This window comes from Convolutriloba macropyga, chromosome 11 (genome assembly GCF_964194025.1).
Source record: "Convolutriloba macropyga chromosome 11, txConMacr16.3, whole genome shotgun sequence".
In the NCBI taxonomy this organism is placed as follows: domain Eukaryota; kingdom Metazoa; phylum Xenacoelomorpha; order Acoela; family Convolutidae; genus Convolutriloba; species Convolutriloba macropyga.
The window spans coordinates 13,918,593-13,937,286 of record NC_134478.1 but is presented as its reverse complement, the minus strand read 5'-3'; the positions used below and the strand labels follow the sequence as shown (position 1 = coordinate 13,937,286).

Sequence of the window (18,694 nt, the reverse complement as noted above, 5' to 3'; positions counted from 1 at the left end):
TCCTCAAAAACGGGATAAGCAGGTAGCACGCAGCGGGCATTAAGTGCTCTTAGAGCCTTTCAGCTCACTAGTCTCCAAGTATACGATTCACAGAAACTGTTTTGGAGACTTATACTCATGGTGTGAAGGGCGGTTCTTGGAAATTGACCCCCACCCACAACACCCCCCCCCCCCATCCCCACCCCTGCACATCGTTCAGGCCGTAAGGGCCCGTCAGAAAAGACCCCCCCCCCCCTCTGTCGTTGCCCCCACCCCCTCCGGTGCACCTCACCCCCCCCCCGCTGCGCTGACCTCACGCCCTTCAATTAGCTAAAGCTAGACTCACTAAGCCGGGTGACGCGACGAAGCCAACCACTCGCCGGTCGTTTGAGAGCAATTTGCCCTACGTTGGTCGGTTATGATTTATTTAATTGCTCAATTTAAATTTACTAGCTGTTCTAGTCATCAACCCTCTCTCTAATCAATTATGTTAGTTTTGCAAGTGGAATCCTTGGCCAAATAAACAATTGTATCGGCACTAAGAATTTAAAATTTTGATACTATACGTCACTTCACCCAAATATGAGCTGGCATGGACAGATTATATTAGAAATAATTCGTAGACTGATCATCAATGCATCGTAAAATTGCTTTTTTTGTGTTAACATGGTATTAGAGAGTAAATTAGGTGTTTGGTGAGTTCTGTGTGGTAAAGAAATCCACGGTGCAAGGGCAATCGATTAACATTTACGCAACGAGTATACAGATTGACATAATTTTTTCTTTTTTTAGATATCTTTTTAAGCGCTTTATATTTAATTAGAGGAGAACAGAAGGTTCTATAATATATATAAAGAGATATACCTGAGTACCAATTGAGCTTTTCTTTATCAAAAGGACATACTATTAATGAGTAAATTGCAATTGCAGAAAATTTAATTGCCAATTTCTATATGCTTGACTTTTTTACGTGATCTAAATTTCTCTGTCATTCACAAGTGTCAGCAGCTTAACGCAAGTGGCTGCAGTTCACTACTAAAAGTCAAATAACAATTGCGCCAAAATTGGTGTAATTTTTTCACTTTCCACTTGCGAAAGCATTGTGGTTGTGAGTTTGATGCCTACCTTATCAGTTACATTCAGAATACTTGAAATACGGTTCATCAAAGATTATTTTGTAACAAATCATGCTAGATTTTTTGACACAGTGATGCACCAACGTCTTAATGGACTGCCTTTGAATTAATAATGCTATTTAGAACGTCAGGCGTTTGCCGAAAATATTGAGGAATAAAAGACCATTTCTTAAATTTTGTATTACCGTTGTATGCTTTTTAGATTTTCTCTATTTTTTCCTTCTAATTTTGTTACATGTTGCTATTTTTCTAATTTTAATTTTAAAAAAAATATATATTTGTACAATTTCTTTATTTTTAAAATAGTTTTGTCATGGTCTTGTTTGCTTTTGTTGCTTGACTGAATTTCGCCAGTTTTTTTCGTAACTTTTATTCACAAAAATTAGTTACTCGAATTATGAACAGCGGATGAAATCTTGGAAAAAGCATGAGTTATGTTTCAATTATTTACAGAGGAACGTAACCCATTTCCACTAGTTTGATCTTGCGGCTAGCCTAGAAGTTTATTACCCGAATTTTATTAGTAATTGCTTGAGATCCAATTCAAAGACATAATTGTTCTTGTGAACAGCCATATGGGTTATTGCAATTCTGCTAATTGTCTTCTTAATCCACAATTAGTGTCGAGAGGGACATCTCTGAAACAAATCACTAATTAGGTTTTCTTTCGTTGTTAATTGACTCTATCTCATTTATTAGATACTGCAACTGTGGACAAAAATTACGCGAGGAAATGAGTTAATTTAGTGTACGTGGAAAACTGACAACATATAGTCTCTATGGTTCACGCCAGCCCCGAAGAGTACCATCGTGAAAAATTGTGATGAACGTAATCAAAGTTCAAGCTAATTTGAACTAAATTCGCTTACACACCAATTTACACACCGGCTCATAACCCTAATCTAAAAACATGGTCGCTAAAAATGCCGATAAAATCTAATAAATTTACTCGAAAAATCCGGCATTTGTCATGTAATGTGCTATACGCTTCTTCTTTTCAGCTCGATTTATTTAATCCCGCACACCTTAACCCCATATTACTTCAGCCGCTCTATTATTTCACACCGCAAACTTTTACCCCAACACTATTTTTAATAGCCGCGAAGCGATAGCTGGGGCTATTATTGGCCTTCTCTTGGTTTTTTCAATTCGAAAAATTTAAATTGTATTGGGGCGCTGTCTTTTTAAGATCTCTTGACAAATTTTCATGATTTTTGAAGTCGTGAGTAGTGATTTTGGTCACGCTGAAACATGAAGTGGAGCGAGAAAGCGAGTGATTTTGCGGCGTGAAATTTTTAACATTGATTTTAAAGTAGAGTGAACAAGCAGTGTTTGAACAAAAATTTGCTTTCTTGCTAGTGGATTTTTGTTCACATGTGGCAAATTCACTTTGAGTTTTACTGTTTTTTCGATTTTTTGGATCGGATTTTTTTCTAAATGGTTTTCCCAATTCATTCTTAGTTCATTCTAGGTCTGGTTTTTTGTCTGAAACAAATTTCCCTTTCTCGCTAGTGGTTTTTTGTTGACATGCGGCATTCTGCCATTGATCTTCAGTTTTTTAAAAAAATTTTTACCTGGTTTTTTTTTGGAAATGGTTTTCCCAATTCACTCAGTCTGTTCTAGGTCTAGTTTTTGCTTAATCAATGAAAATTCTTTCAATTGTACGTCAGGACTTGTCCTGCTTAATTTTTTTTATTTCGTCGTCAAGATTTTTGTGACGACTATATGACGTCACAATCACTTCAAATCTGCTTTTTGTTCATTAGTTCATGCAGTTTCAACTCAATTTCGCGTGTGACGTCATTTTTCACTCTTAGTGGAGCATGTTTTTTGTTCATTCGCGTGAACAAGTTTTTGGTCACACGTGACTTACCTGACTCTGAAATTGACTTTTCTTTACTTTAATTCAAAGAGATAAGGTCAAGTGAGTGCGTGTCACCCTTATTGAAGGTTATTTGAGAGCAGCTAATAGAAGCAGCAAAAACGTAAGCAGATTCTGAATCAAAATATAGTGTCTCAGCATTCAATAAAAAAAGAGGTTTTTGGTCTTTTTCTTACACTATCCTTTGAGACTTCAGATCTACAAAGCTATTGCGCATATTTTCTGGCAATCCGCCAGCTACGTTCTAAAACTTTTCCTAACTTTTGAATGCTGATTGTACGTACCGATTATTTAATGAGATACAATCGGGCTGACATGACAGAAAGGGCTGGAGAATAGGGGTGAAACAAATAAGGGGGTGACAAAGCGAGACACTATAATGCAAATATACTTCTGCCAAATGACTCAGATTAATGACCCCGATATTGTTATCTCTGTTTCAGATGCGATTGGCAATCTGATTTTGTGTGAAAGACTTTCTGGACCATAATTCTTGGAATCATCAAACCATAAATGCAATGGGAGTGTCAGTGTAAGTTTGCAGTCTATTCCTTTTACTAGCTCTTGATTGCTATATTCAATTTTGGCCATCAATACTTGGATTGAAGAAAGAGTAAAATAAGCCGCTTCATGGAAAATTAGTTGTTGAGTTCATTATAGTTTTTAATTCATTTTTTCAAATACTCTTAAATTTGTCAGGAATTGTTGTGAACTGAACTGAGCTGAACGGCAGATAAGCGTATACAGCTGATGCTTTTTCTAAGAAAGCTATAATTGATTGGCCGTTATTTTTTTGACTTTTCTAGAAAAGAGTTCTGGAGTTTAGAACTCCAGAATCCCCTTTTTCGCACGAAAAAGTTGAAACCGCTTGCATCTTTCACATGCAGGGTTTGTATATGATAGTTGTTTTGTTTAGTGTTGTGCCGTTTGCATCGATAGCAGCTGAAAACATTACTCAGATATCACGCGATGAAGTGACGAAACGACTGGCCTATCTGGGAGCTACAAAGATCTCAAATTTTGTAATTGACTATGACGTCTTGTACCCTGTGGTGGCCATTGATGGACAATCACAGGAATAAATTGTTACCCTTTCACTACCTTGTTTGCCATGTAAAATATTTTGCGAGAAAAATATGGGAGCTTTTCCCGGAAAACGATGAGAGAAATTATGTTGTTTGTCAGCACATTTTTAATAGACTAAAATCTTGTGCACACGGTTGTGTGCGTGTCTGGGGAGGGGGGAGGGGGAGGGGGAGGGGGAGGGGGGTAAGAACACGTTACATAGCAAAGTGTGCAGCTAATGTGATGGTAATTCTTTGATCTCCACCCAAGAGCCGCATAAAAGCCGCGAAATTGTGCAAAAGTATTATCATAGACTTCGCTTTTTTTGTGAGCGAGATTTCCCGACGTTGAAGGAATTAAATCTAATTTAAGGCTTAAATATAATCTATTCTGATATTTTAATAAGCCATGCCTTTTTAATGCGTTATGTATGATAAGTTATGAATGAGTAAGCTCAATTTGAAATTTTGTCTCCAACACTCTAATCTGAACTTCTACCATTTAAGTTTAGTAAAATTGATTTAAAAATGTGTGATTTATTGAAAAGCAAGATCGAGCATTGTTAAATTTCTGCCGCAATTTGATCACTTAAACTTTTCATGACTAATGAACAGGCCTTTGAAAAAATAAAGTAATAGATAGTGCTTGAGCAAGCCGCACACATCATCATCCTTTCGGAAAATAATAATATATTTATATTTGTTATTTTGGCAAAATTTTTCAAAAATGGTAACAGATTTGAACTTGGAACAGACAAACAACATTCACCTCTTCCATCACAGCGAATGTCCCCACAGCTCTTTCAGTATTCTGGACTCGGGTGCCAAAATGACATGCGAGAGCTCATTCGACGGTGTGTTGGCCAAAATGAAGCCGTTTTTCAGTCCGAAGAAAACTCAGACTGGAACTAGTGTCATTGAAATCAAGGGCAGTGTTTACTCGTATGTGGATTTTGTGTTCAGAATTGGTGGTATATATTTTGGACCTAACCCGAAGTATTTCACATTTGAGGTATGTATCCTATGATACTATCACTTAAAGGGTGGCGGAGTTGTCTAGAAATGCTCTGATTAAAGAGTCGCTAGAATTTTTAAAAACTTTTAATTTGATTTTTAGTGGATGTCCTAACTTGATACACGTTTCTTTCTTAACATTTTGAGGAGCCACTAACTAGCTGTTCGGCCCCACATACTACCCCTTCCCTGCTACCAAATCTCGTCGCCCATATCTCCCCCATCTAACATAACATTGTGATGTTAATTTTGGTCGCAATTTTTGAAAGTTTTTTTTGGGTTTTTTCTTTTGCACTTTTTTTTTTGGGCATGTTTAGCTCTTAAGGTTATTTTGCGCGATTCTTCGTTTTCAGTATTCTAGCTGTATGACTGCTGTGATTTTTCACAAGCTCTTTTTCAGTTTCCACAGCTCATTATCTGAAGAACTTTGCAAACAAATATCTCAGTTGAAATTTTTCTCAAAGTTAAAAATTTCAACTGAGAAATTTGTTTGCAAAGTTCTTCAGATAATGAAGGTGTGTCCCTACTTTTTTTTGGTTGACTGATGTTGCTCTGTCACGTTAATTTGGTTCTTAGTGGTGTTAGCTGATGATTCTGTTGCTGATAATTTTGATATTGGTTTGAGTTTGCAAAAATAATGATTGCTTTGACATACTGTGAGTTCGGAAAATACACTTTTGATGTTGAAATTAGATTCAAATCTGTTCCTAAAAGAAAGCAGAATTAAAACTGTTAACTCTAAGCGAACCAGGGCGAAAAATCAATTGAACTTTATTTTCTAAATTTTTGGAGTATATTGAAGCTTTTCTTCTGAATGTAGTTTCATTTCTTAGTCTCATCGAACAACATTGGTTCACAAGGTTGACGATTCTTTTGCAAGTATTTTTCTACTGTTTTTTACTACGTTTTTGAAGAAGCAGCTTGAAAAGGCTTTTGAAATTGTAAAACAGAGGGTTGAACTTCTCAATCAGTAGAAATGCTATGTGTTGTGGCAAGTTAGAAAAACCTATTACTGTAAAAGCCAGCTTTAAGTTTGAGGCACGTGTGTGAAATGAAGTTTTTTCTCAGGGTAGAGTTATATATAAAATAATTTTCCAGGTAGAGTACACTCCCTGCAACTACCAGTCACGATGCAAAGCTCTCATTGACGAAGTCTTCTCGGATATTTTGGGAAATGACGTAGTGAGAAACTTCAACTCCCATTGGTCAACGGAACCAGCCAATAAGAGCTCGTCTGACATTGAAGAACCGTTTCAAACAATTGATTGTATTGCAAAGTACTGGAGCATTTTGACCAAGATTAAGCAAGGAAACTTCTCAACTGCTTATGACTATAATTTCAGCTGATTTTGGGTCATATTTGTGTTGTTCTGAAGTCTTCAAATAATTTTGGTGTTTTTGTTCTCCATTTAAATTAAATATAAAGAAATTGTGCCTTCATATTGTTAGAAAGTTATTGTTGAGACAAACCAAATGTAAATTACGTATAACATAGCATTGAAATAGCTCTTCAAGAAGCTCTACTTGTTTAAAGAAAAAATGGCTATAGAGAGATGAAGCCTGGAAGAACTCTTTTCTTCACAAAAATTTGAATCAGTGAGCGGCCAATTATTAACAAGTGATACTAAACGGTGTGCAGAGATAGTACATCAAAAACGGGTTGAGGCACTGAATACGTTTTTTACCGCTTAAGCCATCAAAACAAGGCGCGAAGAAAGAGTGGATTGATAGAGAAAAAAATGTTCAGAAAAAAATACCAATTTTGGAAGCGTTACTTAACAACAATGTCTCAAAGTTATAAAGAAGCGTACGAAAAGCATTCTAAATTATTGAGGGAAAAGATACGAAATTTATGAAAAGCAAATATTGACGGAAGCTGGAAACAGAAATCGGATATTTTGTTAGTTTGTTAACGAAGTAGTCAATACCAGTGGGGATAAAAAATAATAGAACAGAACTTTGTTGAAGATATTGATAAGTTCAATAGTTCTTTCTACAATAGGAGCTAACTTAGCAAACAGTTTTCCTTCACCAAAACTGACACAGAGAGCAAAACAAATTTTCTTTTTCAGAAAAATTGATATAAAACAAGAGCAAATCAGAGAACTACAGAACCATCTCATTTTTACCCATCATTGGCAAAGTATTCGAATTTCTAATTTTCGGTAGAATAAAAAACCGTATAGAAGAAACCGTATAGATTACACAGATCCACGAAGTCTGTACAAGTCATGCATCGATTAGACAAATTTCTAGACAACAGATCTCATTTTCTAAATGTAATGTATTTTTTTCATTGTCTAACGGCAAACCTGTTTTGTTACCATATTATCAAACAAATCAAGAACTTTGGAACTTCTAAAATTACGAAAATGAATATGCAATCAATGCGTGAAAATGATGGTTAACAAATATTATATAGGCTTCAAATGTGTGTTAGCAATAATTGTTCCGACCCCCACTTTAGTGGGGAGGGAGGAACTATATACTCAAATAGGTTTTTTTTGTTCAGTCAATTTTGGCCGATCGATGTAATCATCTTAGAGAGTGGTGTGTGGTATCATTAGAAAGCCAGTCCAGCGTAGAATAAGGAATTAAAAAGATTTTTTCCTTTTCGCTCATTATAGGGAATTATTGAGGTCTAAAGTTTCGCGAATAATTGCTGTTTTTATTCACATTTTCAGTATTTTTGACCAAATTTTTGTCAATTTTGCTTAGAAAAATTAAAAAATTGTTAACTGTACTGCTTCTTATTTCATCGCTAAAGATAAAAGAGGGTTGTTGAGTTGTTCGATCTGAGTTTTTTGGCTAGAATTTATGCTAAATTTTGCAAAAATCAGACTTTTTTTTCGAGATTAATAGGACCACATTTGCTCTTTTTTTAGCCCACTTGCTTTAAATTTGCTGGAATTGGACACCTTAAAACTGCGGTCGAAATCTTCTTAAGCTCAGAAAGGAGCTAGTCGTATTCCTGCTGGCTTTATGAGTCTTCTGGATCAGAATTTTGATAGCTTTTTTGCAAATTTAAAATCGATAATTACAAAAAAAAGTATTTGTTTTTTGACAAATTGAAAATTTTGTTTAAAAAAATTGATCTACTTCGCAATCATTTGACTAAAATAATGTTTTGATAGACGAGCCGCATTATCTGGGCTGATCTTGATCTCACCGTGGATCCTTAGGATAAAAAATTTTTTAGATTTAATGGGGCGCGACCTTTTTTCAAAGATTTTCCGCTATGTAAATGTTTTTATGTAAATTACTGACAAGAATCTCAAATAAGGGCTCAATAAATGTCAGGTACTATTTGCAAAAAAGATGTCCAACAAAACTAAAATATGGTTTAAGAGTTAAGCTCAGGGTCTTTATGGCTTTGACAAACTGCTTTCGTAAAAATTTTATAAGACTTCTTGAGTTTTGCCTTCATTTGTAATACTTTTTGTAGCCCAACAACTTATTGTCCCTAATTAAAGATGCAGTTAGTTTTTTTACAAGTATAGATGAACCTAGACAATTCTTTCAGTTGTTATTTAATGTCTCTTATGACTTTGAATATATTTGTTTTAAGAAAAGATCGGTTACTTTTTGAACTTGCAACTATTTTATCTTACTTCTCTCAATTTCGGGCGCAGCCTGTAAAAACAGGCTAATACCATTTCCGTGTGAGTAATAGATTATTCTTGGAATCGGTTTTTTATTCAACTTATGTTTTCCTCTTTTTGATACTACGCGTTTTCAAATAATTTTTTTTTTTGATTTTCATTTTTGAGGATAATTGCATTTTTTATGAGTCCATTTCGTTTCTTTGTCGAAATATCACATTGTTGGCAAATCTAATTGAAAGAAAACATAGTGGGAACTTTGAACTTTGCGTATCTGTATATTTTAATTGTTATTGTTGAATAATTTATGCTTTTTGTGCTGAGACCAAGTTATCTCGCAAAATTTTGTGTTTTTTTTGTTTTTTTTTCAATGTTTGTGTTTCCTTTTTGTTTTCGTCCGCCATCTACTTGATAAAGATAAGTCTAAATTGCTTAATTGCTTGCCCAGGACGTATAACTCCACCTAGATAAAGATTTCAGTTTATAGCTGTTTGTTTTAATGACTTTCAAATTAAATTTTTTAAAACAGTTTTTTCAACTGTCCCTTTTTGCTTTCAATTTGATCAGCATGCAACTCAATCTCACTGATTATAAGTCTCAATTACGTTTGATGATTCATCCACTTTTATTGCGCTTTGTTATACGTTGTGACTGGTTGATTCGACCAATTATTCTCAGAAAAATGTTTTCGAGATTTATACACTGTTCAATTTTCGGGTTTCTTTTTGTTGTCGTGTCTACGTTGTCCTTTTATAGGGAAGGCTTGTTGATGTTAGGATGAGGAGAAAATGATGATTTACAGTTCTTGTGGATAACATCTTATAGGTAAAGTGCCTTGAATAGTGTGATGTAAAATTGAAGTTTTGGCTTCTTTGTGTGTTTATGTATTTGTTATTTTGTTTGGGGTCGTAGCGTGGTCTCATTTTTAATAGGCCCAATAGGCTTCCTGAGGTGTTGCAACTTAATAAGCCGCTTTTTGTTGAAATCTTAAATCTGTTATGACTTTTGGAAATTTTTGTTACCAAAAGAAATTTGGGTTTTTGAGCTTTGTCATTTTTTAAAATAGTTGCTTGGTCGAATTGTAGTTCAGTCTTTATAAACACAGGTCACAACCCGTTTGCAGTGATCTTTAAATTAACTCATGTAGAAGTTTTAGCTTCAAACTTTTCTCGGATTTTTTACTACTTTTACTACGAGACTTCATAAAATTTTTGAGATTTTTAAATATTTGTACCTTTTAGAGGATTTTTGTTTTATTTTTGGTTTATAACAATAATCGTAAGTCCCATTGGCTTTAAAATTTTGCGCAATTGAAGATTGGATTCTGGTATGTCTCAATTGCTTCCTATGGAGATATAAATGAAAATTTCAGTGATTTCTGTGAAGTTAATTGTTTTCAAAAATAGCAACGTATTTTTTGACTTTGCTCTTTTTTCGCTTTTTTGTCGACCTGTTAAACAGTTGCATTGAGAACCGGTCCCATAATTTTTCTAATGAAGTACAGGTTAAACTGTTTTGTTTAGATTTTATCTGACGCGAGTTTGATTTTGGTTAAGATTTTTATTGTAGACATCGAGTTGTTGTAAATAATATTTGTTTTTTGATTTCTCAATGGTCCTTTGTAGCAGTTCTATTATCAAAAAGTGTCATCGGCCCTCTAGCGTGGCATTATTATACTCCATTGGTTGTTTATTGAACAATATCTAAGTTTTTTATCTCTGCATCATTTGGTAGCCAATTAAGTTAAGAATGTGGATGAGCGGGTTCGGAACATTATGTGCGTACGCACATTACCGAGCCTCCTTGTTGATCTCTATGCTTACTTTTACTTGTATCCTGTGTTCATCATTTGCTCGTCATATGGATCCCGAAAACGATAAATTTTGACCACTACCCAGAAATAGACTTATGAGGTAGGCAGAAGGTTATGGCCGAACATCTACCTCGGGGTGGTGACAAGGTGACCGCTAAATTATGAGACTACTTCATTACTTTGAACTCAACATGAATTTAAAGTGGCAATCACAGACACAGAAGAGAAGATTTGAAAAACCCAGGAGAGAAGAACAGGAAAATCTGTTTTGATCCTGAAAAGTGTACTTTTTATAGAACATAAGGCAGCCAAAATCCTTGGAACCCAATTCCCAGGCTAAAAAAGGCAAAAACGCTAAACACCGTCTGGACCTCGACTTTTGAAAAGACAATGCTCGACCAAAATGTGCCATGAAAAGACCATACTCGACTTATTTGATCTATGAAAAGATTTTGGCTGGACTTTAAGGCACGCTGGACTTTAGCTCCTCTAAGATTTTTCACAAGACTTTTTGCTGGACCTAAAATGTTTACAAAAGACAAAGTTTTTTAAAACTTTAGCTCGACCCAAAATCCACGGAGAGAACCTTGACCGCTTGAATTTGGGAAATATGAGTACAAAGTCCGTAAATTGTTCAGAGAAAAAAGAAACGGCACAGATATCAAATTCTGGTACAAAAGTAACAAGCAACTGACAAACTACACATTGGCAAAACAGAACCAAGGAATAACCAAAACTTCATACAATCGATACTCTTAACCAACCTCCGAAAAGGAAAACCAGCAGATGTATAAAGAGAGCTGAACAAGTCTTTCTTAGAACAACAGAAACATCTGAACATCAATGAACAACAAAAGATCCACAGAAATAAAAGAAATTCTCCAACTTACTTTTTTCGTGAAAACCAACATATGTTGCTGAAGTTAAGAGGCGAGTCGGCCTTGAATACTAGCTGTAACTCAGTGGCGGGTGAAATTTGATTGCCCAGAACAGGACGTTTTTACCTCAAACAATTTTTCCAAGAAACGAGTGTGATTGCATGGGTGATTGCATGGGTTGAACTGATAACAATGATCGTTTATGAACCAAGACTTTCTAATTAATTCTTGTTATTTTTTGAAACCAACATATTGGACATGCAACATAAACAGTTCGATAACTACTAGAAACCATTCAACACAAACGAAGCAGTCAAAAATTTAGGTACAATTTTATTGTAGACAATTGTAAATCAGAACAGCAGAATTGTAGGGTCGTTCCGAAACAGCTAAAAAACAAAGCAAAATTTGAATTGGGGACAAACAACTACACGAGGGTCAAGAAGTAACCTGAGAAAAAATGGGGACGGCCACTTGCTATGTCCAGGTATAATTACACACAAGAGTGATGGTTCAGTAAAAATTGCAACAGATTCGAAACAGATTTGAAGAAAATAATGTGAAAAAAATGCAAATACAAACATTGAATATATAAAATTGCAGAAATCTCGGTTGAAATCTCAAAAAGCAAAGAGCTGCCATTATACCTCTGATCAAAATGCTTGGAATATTATGTGACATTTTAATGTCACATAATTTACTCGGGCGGAAATGTGCGATGCAATTGGATCACAAAGCACGAGTTGGAGACCTAGAAAAACAAAAATCGAGAGAAATATAGAACAGTTGATTCATCAGATGGAACCAGTATGTCTATTAACTGCCATCTTTGATATTAGATATTGCAAGTGACAACTATTGGGGTTCACAGAACTACTATCATGGAATCGCGAATACCGAGAAGCCGAAACAGAGGACTTTACTCCATACATTCAATATTAATTTCTTAGATCATTCCGACAGAATTAAAAACGACCAGCTGTACGATTCAGTATAATAAGCACAATTACTCAATGAGTTTATCGGCAAACAGAATACCCACAATTTTGGTCAGCAATCAAATGAGATTTTCGTTTTATCACTGCATTATGCCGAAACGCCCACAAACAAGAGCTGCTTATTTTAATTTAAGAATCAGAAATAGAAACAGTAGGAAGTGAGGAAACGATGACTGGCATAAAAACACCCGATAAAACCAACAATTTTACGGAGAAGGAGCACTCCGCGTTATCACTGACGGCTGAAAAAAACCCGGAAGAAAGTATACTGTATCTTAACCGCAAGATCCACTTGTTGCTGTCAACAATGGCTTATGCCCATGAAAACAGCAAATAATTAAAGTGAATCGCTTGGGAAACAGATCTCCAACTTCATAGAATTTGCCGTCATCTATGATTCAATAGAGGACGCTAAAAAACTCAGACAGTGAAATCAATCCACCAGGAAATGAGACACTGTCCATACTTCTATGGCGGAAACCGGAACTTTCGGTACAAGCTTGTGGCCCCACAGTCGTGAAGCTATGATCGAATCCAAGGAATATGCATCTGTATCCAAAATCAATTAATCCGAATAACGAAAATCTTGGAAATCGCCTTTCATGATTTCCTGGTGTACCTTATTACAGTAGGACACGTCCTAAGATAAAACAATGAAACAAAAAATTTTGGATAGCAAATCCATTAAAAAAAATAATCAAAACAAAAGGAAAATGAGTACACTGTTACGTCAATCGGTAAAAGTTACCTTGAACTCAGCATGCATAAGACCACTAACTGTAGGCCAATATAACCAAATAACTTGTTTTTAGAGGAAAAGCAGCCCAAAAAACACCGCATAAAGACCCAAAAAAACCAACAAAACCGAGAAGGACACGAACAAAAAGTATCCAAGTATCCATTTTACAGTATCCAAAACGAAACCCCATCGGTTGAACAGGATAATAGTCACAAACTGTTTGGTGGAGTAACATTTAATTTTTGGCGTATATTTATAGAATTTGTATCTATTTTCATATTCAAAGCTATTTGTAGAATATAAAATTCAGCTCAGGTGGTTCGGGGGCCTTAGCCTCTAAATTCCAAAAAGTTTTTAAAATAATTCCTAAGTATTGTTTTTCTCTAAGTTAGGCCTCTAGGTGACTTTAATTCTCTTAAAGACCTTCTGCCCTATCTAACTTATAAAGAAAAACGGGCACAATCTTATACTTAGAAAAAGTTAACTTACACCAGCTAAATTCTAGTACTTATGCCTACTCAGAAAACTATAACAAGAACAAGCCAAAATCTAACTACGACATCTTTGTCTTACCAACAGAAAGGAGAGACTTCACTTCCAAAATTAAACTGAAAAGAAGCTCTGAAAATCTACAAAAATCAAGCGGTATATATATATACACCGCAAAAGTAAATAATAGAGATATAATCAAGTCCGATTTCTTTTTATAAATAAATCCACCGATCATCATCATTGTCGTCGTTGGTTGCGGGGATGTTCAAACTCAAGTCTTATGACCTGCCCACAGTAACAGCAAGACCCACGTATGTCTGTCGCCTCAACTCTTTGGTGATCTCCCCATCGAGCAGTCCTTTTGTAAAAATCCAGTTAGCCAATCTATCCAACTCTGCCTCTGCGACAAAGGGGTTGTCACGTACACAAATCTGATACGCTCTGTCTGCCCAGTTCATGAGTGTTTCTCCCTGATGCTGACTGATGTTGTACATGGAGATTGACATGGTTTTGAGGATGTTTGTCTATAATATTTAAGGGGTTTAACAGCTTGTCAAACAGAAAACTTCGTCCAAGAGTACGGAGTAAACAAAGTCTTGATTGTTCTTTAATTTAAAACAACTATTGATAGCTATCTCCATAACAAACGTGTCCCTTAGTCAAATTTTCTGCAGTGCCCCCTTTTTTGTTTTAAAAAAATCATAGGTGAGTTTTGTGAAATTTTATTTGAAACGATATTATCCCAAAAAACGAAGATTATATATCAAGCAGGTGATTTTTGAATGAAATTGAGTCGATAGAAACTATTCCACGGAAAATGTTCATAACAGAAGCGGTCAACGATTCACCCTTTGGATAACCTTGCCCGGACATCTATCGTTTTTCAGGCCAGTTAGCCGATTATATCAATCGAGGACTGATATAAACAGGGAATCTAGGCTTTTGCTATGATGAAACACTCTATTTTTCAACTGGTATGAAAAGTAAAAGAATTAATAACTTAACGCTTAGACAGGAGAAATCTGAAGAAGTAAAAGAACTTTTTAAAATTAATTTTGAATCCTCGCGAGCAGTTCAGAATGTTCCGAAACTTCACTAGCAAAACATTAATAACCGTAAACCCCAACGAAACATTCCTGAATCCCATCCCATGCCTGTCGCCAATGTAGAATTGAAAATTCAGCTAAGGTGATTTGGGGACCTTAGCCTCTAAATTCCAAAAAAGTTTTTAAAATTATTTCTAAGTATTGTTTTTCTCTAAGTTAGGCCTCTAGATGACTTTAATTCTCTTAACGACCTTCTGCCCTATCTAACTAATAAAGAAAAACGGGCACAATCTTATACTTAGAAAAAGTTAACTTACACCAGCTAATTTCTAGTACTTATGCCTACTCAGAAAACTATAACAAGAACCAGCCAAAATCTAACTACGACATCTTTGTCTTACCAACAGAAAGGAGAGACTTCACTTCCAAAATTAAACTGAAAAGAAGCTCTGAAAATCTACAAAAATCAAGCGGTATATATATATACTCCGCAAAAGTAAATATTAGAGATATAATCAAGTCCGATTTCTTTTTATAAATAAATCCACCGATCATCATCATTGTCGTCGTTGGTTGCGGGGATGTTCAAACTCAAGTCTTATGACCAGCCCACAGTAACAGCAAGACCCACGTATGTCTGTCGCCTCAACTCTTTGGTGATCTCCCCATCGAGCAGTCCTTGTAAAAATCCAGTTAGCCAATCTATCCAACTCTGCCTCTGCGACCAAGGGGTTGTCACGTACACAAATCTGATACGCTCTGTCTGCCCAGTTCATGAGTGTTTCTCCCTGATGCTGACTGATGTTGTACATGGAGATTGACATGGTTTTGAGGATGTTTGTCTATAATATTTAAGGGGTTTAACAGCTTGTCAAACAGAAGACTTCGTCCAAGAGTACGGAGTAAACAAAGTCTTGATTGTTCTTTAATTTAAAACAACTGCTGATAGCTATCTCCATAACAAACGTGTCTCTTAGTCAAATTTTCTGCAGTCCCCCTTTTTCGTTTTAAAAAAATCAAAGGTGAGTTTTGTGAAATTTTATTTGAAACAATATTATCCAAAAAACGAAGATTATATATCAAGCAGGTGATATTTGAATGAAATTGAAATGATAGAAACTATTCCACGGAAAATGTTCATAACAGAAGCGGTCAACGATTCGCCGTTTGGATAACCTTGCCCGGACATCTATCGTTTTTCAGGCCAGTTAGCCGATTATATCAATCGAGGACTGATATAAACAGGGAATCTAGGCTTTTGCAATGATGAAACACTCCATTTTTCAACTGGTAGTTAATGAAAAGTAAAAGAATTAATAACTTAACGCTTAGACAGGAGAAATCTGAAGTAGTAAAAAGAACTTTTCAAAATTAGTTTTGAAATCTCGCGAGCAGTTCAGAATTGTCCGAAACTTCACTAGCCAAACATTAATAACCGTTAACCCCAACGAAAAATTCCTGAATCCCATCCCATGCCTGTCGCCAAAGTAGAATTGAAAATTCAGCTAAGGTGATTTGGGGACCTTAGCCTCTAAATTCAAAAAATTTTTTAAAATAATTTCTAAGTATTGTTTTTCTCTAAGTTAGGCCTCTAGGTGACTTTAATTCTCTTAAAGACCTTCTGCCCTATCTAACTTATAAAGAAAAACGGGCACAATCTTATACTTAGAAAAAGTTAACTTACACAGCTAATTTCTAGTACTTATGCCTACTTAGAAAACTATATCAAGAACAAGCCGAAATCTAACTACGACATCTTTGTCTTACCAACGGAAAGGACTTCACTTCCAAAACTAAACTGAAAACAAGCTCTGAAAATCTACAAAAATCAAGCGGTATATATATATATACTCCGCAAAAGTAAATATTAGAGATATAATCAAGTCCGATTTCTTTTTATAATTAAATCCACCGATCATCATCATTGTCGTCGTTGATTGCTGGGATGTTCAAACTCAAGTCTTATGACTTGCCCACAGTAACAGCAAGACCCACGTATGTCTGTCGCCTCAACTTTTTGGTGATCTCCCCATCGAGCAATCCTTCTGCAAAAATCCAGTTAGCCAATCTATCCAATTCTGCCTCTGTTAGCAATATGATTTTCGATTTTTGCTCTTCTGTGGAAAACTGTTTTTGCTATCTGTCAGACAGCTAGCGTTTCAAATAAGGGTTGGTCAGCATCGTTGGTTTCGTTATTTTCGGAAACTGAATTGAATCTTGACAGCGCTCTTCCTTTTTTGACTATCTGCAGCGTCTTCCTATGCGTCTTTTTCTGGCAGGGATGGATTTCTTGATGTTGAAACAACCTTAAACTGAGTTTAACTATACTATGTTGTAATTTTTGCCCTATTCGTTGGCTACTATCTCAATATTCAGAAATGTTGATTTTGTACGTCATTTTCATTATTTTGGGTTTTTTTACTATCCGACGCACTTTAGTGGGTTTTTTTGTTCAATCAAATTTGTGCGATCGATATAATCATTGTAGAGAATTGTGAGTGGTATCTTTAGAAAGCCCGTCCAACGCAAAATACAGTAAACTTAAAACGTTTTCTGATTTTCGCTTTTTTACAGGGACTTGTCGAGGTTTAAAATTCTGTTGATAGTACACGATTTTACCTTGTTAAATTTAAGAATTTCAGAATTTTTTCCGAACTTTTTGTCTATTTTTTATAAAATACGAAAAAATTGTTAGTGCAGTGTTTTTGATTTTATCTTTAAAGATAGAGAAGGGTTGCTGATTTGTTCGATCCGTGTTTTTTGGCCAGAATATATTCAAAATTTTTCAAAACTCAGCTTTTTTTGTCAAAAATGGGACCAATATGCTTTTTTTTAGCCCATTTTCGTTTAATTTGCTGGAAGTGGACACCTTGAAACTGCGGTCATGTTCTTTGTATACACAAACAGAGAGCTTGTTGTACTCTTTCTGGCTTTAAAAGTCTTCTGAATTTATGGTTTTGCCAGTTTTTGTCAAATTTAATCTCGACTTATTTTGATATAATGACAAAAATGCGTTTGAAAATTGATCCGCTTTGCAAGAATTTGAGCAATTGAGTGTTTTTTTAGCCGCGCAACAACATCAGGGTTGATCATGATCTCATCATGAGTCCTTACGGTAAGAAACTTTTTAGATTTTAACGAGGAGCGACCTTTTAAAAGATATTTCCGCATTTACATTTCTTTATGTTAATTACTGACACAAATTTAAAATCAGACTTGATTTGTTTGCAGACACTTTTTTTCAAAAAATGAGGCTCAATGACCATATACTGTAGTTTCAGAGTTAAGCTCAAGGTTTTTATGGCTCTGACCAATTGTTTTCGTAAAACTTTATGGACTTCTTACGTTTTGTTTTCATTTGATATAATTTTTAGTCCGATGAACTAATCTCCCCAATCAAAGAGTTAATTGGTTTTTGGAAAGGTCAAAAAGAGGTATAAGTGAACCTAGACGATGCTTTCAATTGATACCTAATGTCTGTTATTACTTTGAATTGATTTGTTATAAGGAAAAATTGGGGAATTTTCGAACTTTTCCACTACTTTATCTTATTTCTCTCAACCTCTAGCGTACTCTCATTACATACAGTCGGAAAACCATTTCCTGTGAGTTATAAAATATTATGTGTAACTGTTATAAATTTATGTAATGGCTTCTTGGTTTTGATAAGACGAAATTTCAAAAAAAAAGTTTTTAGAGCATAATTGAAGATTTCATAAGTGCATTCTGTTTCCTTGTCGAATTATCATTTTATTGACTAATCGAATTGAAGAAAAGGGTATTTGGGAAAAGCACAGCGTTGAAAAAAGGTGTATCAGAATTTGTCGTTTTTGTTGAATAATTTATGCTTTTGAGCTGAGACAAAGTTTTATCGCAAAACATTCAAAAACTGAATTTCCATAATGTTTGCAAATGTTTGGCTTCCTTTGTTGTTGTTCAACTTATACCTCAGAATGATAGGTCTCAATTGCTTCCCAGCACGTATAACTGAACCTATTTAAAGATTTCATTTTATAGCATTTAGATTGATTTTCAAAAAAAAGTTTTTTTC

The 18,694-nt window shown here is 35.1% G+C and overlaps 1 protein-coding gene across 1 annotated transcript; it reads left to right on the top strand.

Moving 5' to 3' along the window:
- Positions 1-3,038: 3,038 nt before the first annotated feature.
- LOC142349621 (mediator of RNA polymerase II transcription subunit 20-like) lies at positions 3,039-6,507 on the top strand. The gene is made up of 5 exons (XM_075401312.1): positions 3,039-3,100; positions 3,441-3,529; positions 3,914-4,073; positions 4,816-5,073; positions 6,174-6,507. Exons 2-5 carry the CDS (start codon positions 3,516-3,518, stop codon positions 6,420-6,422), a joined length of 681 nt encoding a protein of 226 aa, XP_075257427.1. The 5' UTR covers positions 3,039-3,100; positions 3,441-3,515; the 3' UTR covers positions 6,423-6,507.
- Positions 6,508-18,694: the final 12,187 nt, after the last annotated feature.

Coding starts and splice junctions, on each gene's coding strand:
- LOC142349621 (XM_075401312.1), top strand. Junction 4,074..4,815: donor CCATTGATGGACAATCACAG/GAATAAATTGTT, acceptor AACTTGGAACAG/ACAAACAACATTCACCTCTT. Junction 5,074..6,173: donor CGAAGTATTTCACATTTGAG/GTATGTATCCTA, acceptor ATAATTTTCCAG/GTAGAGTACACTCCCTGCAA.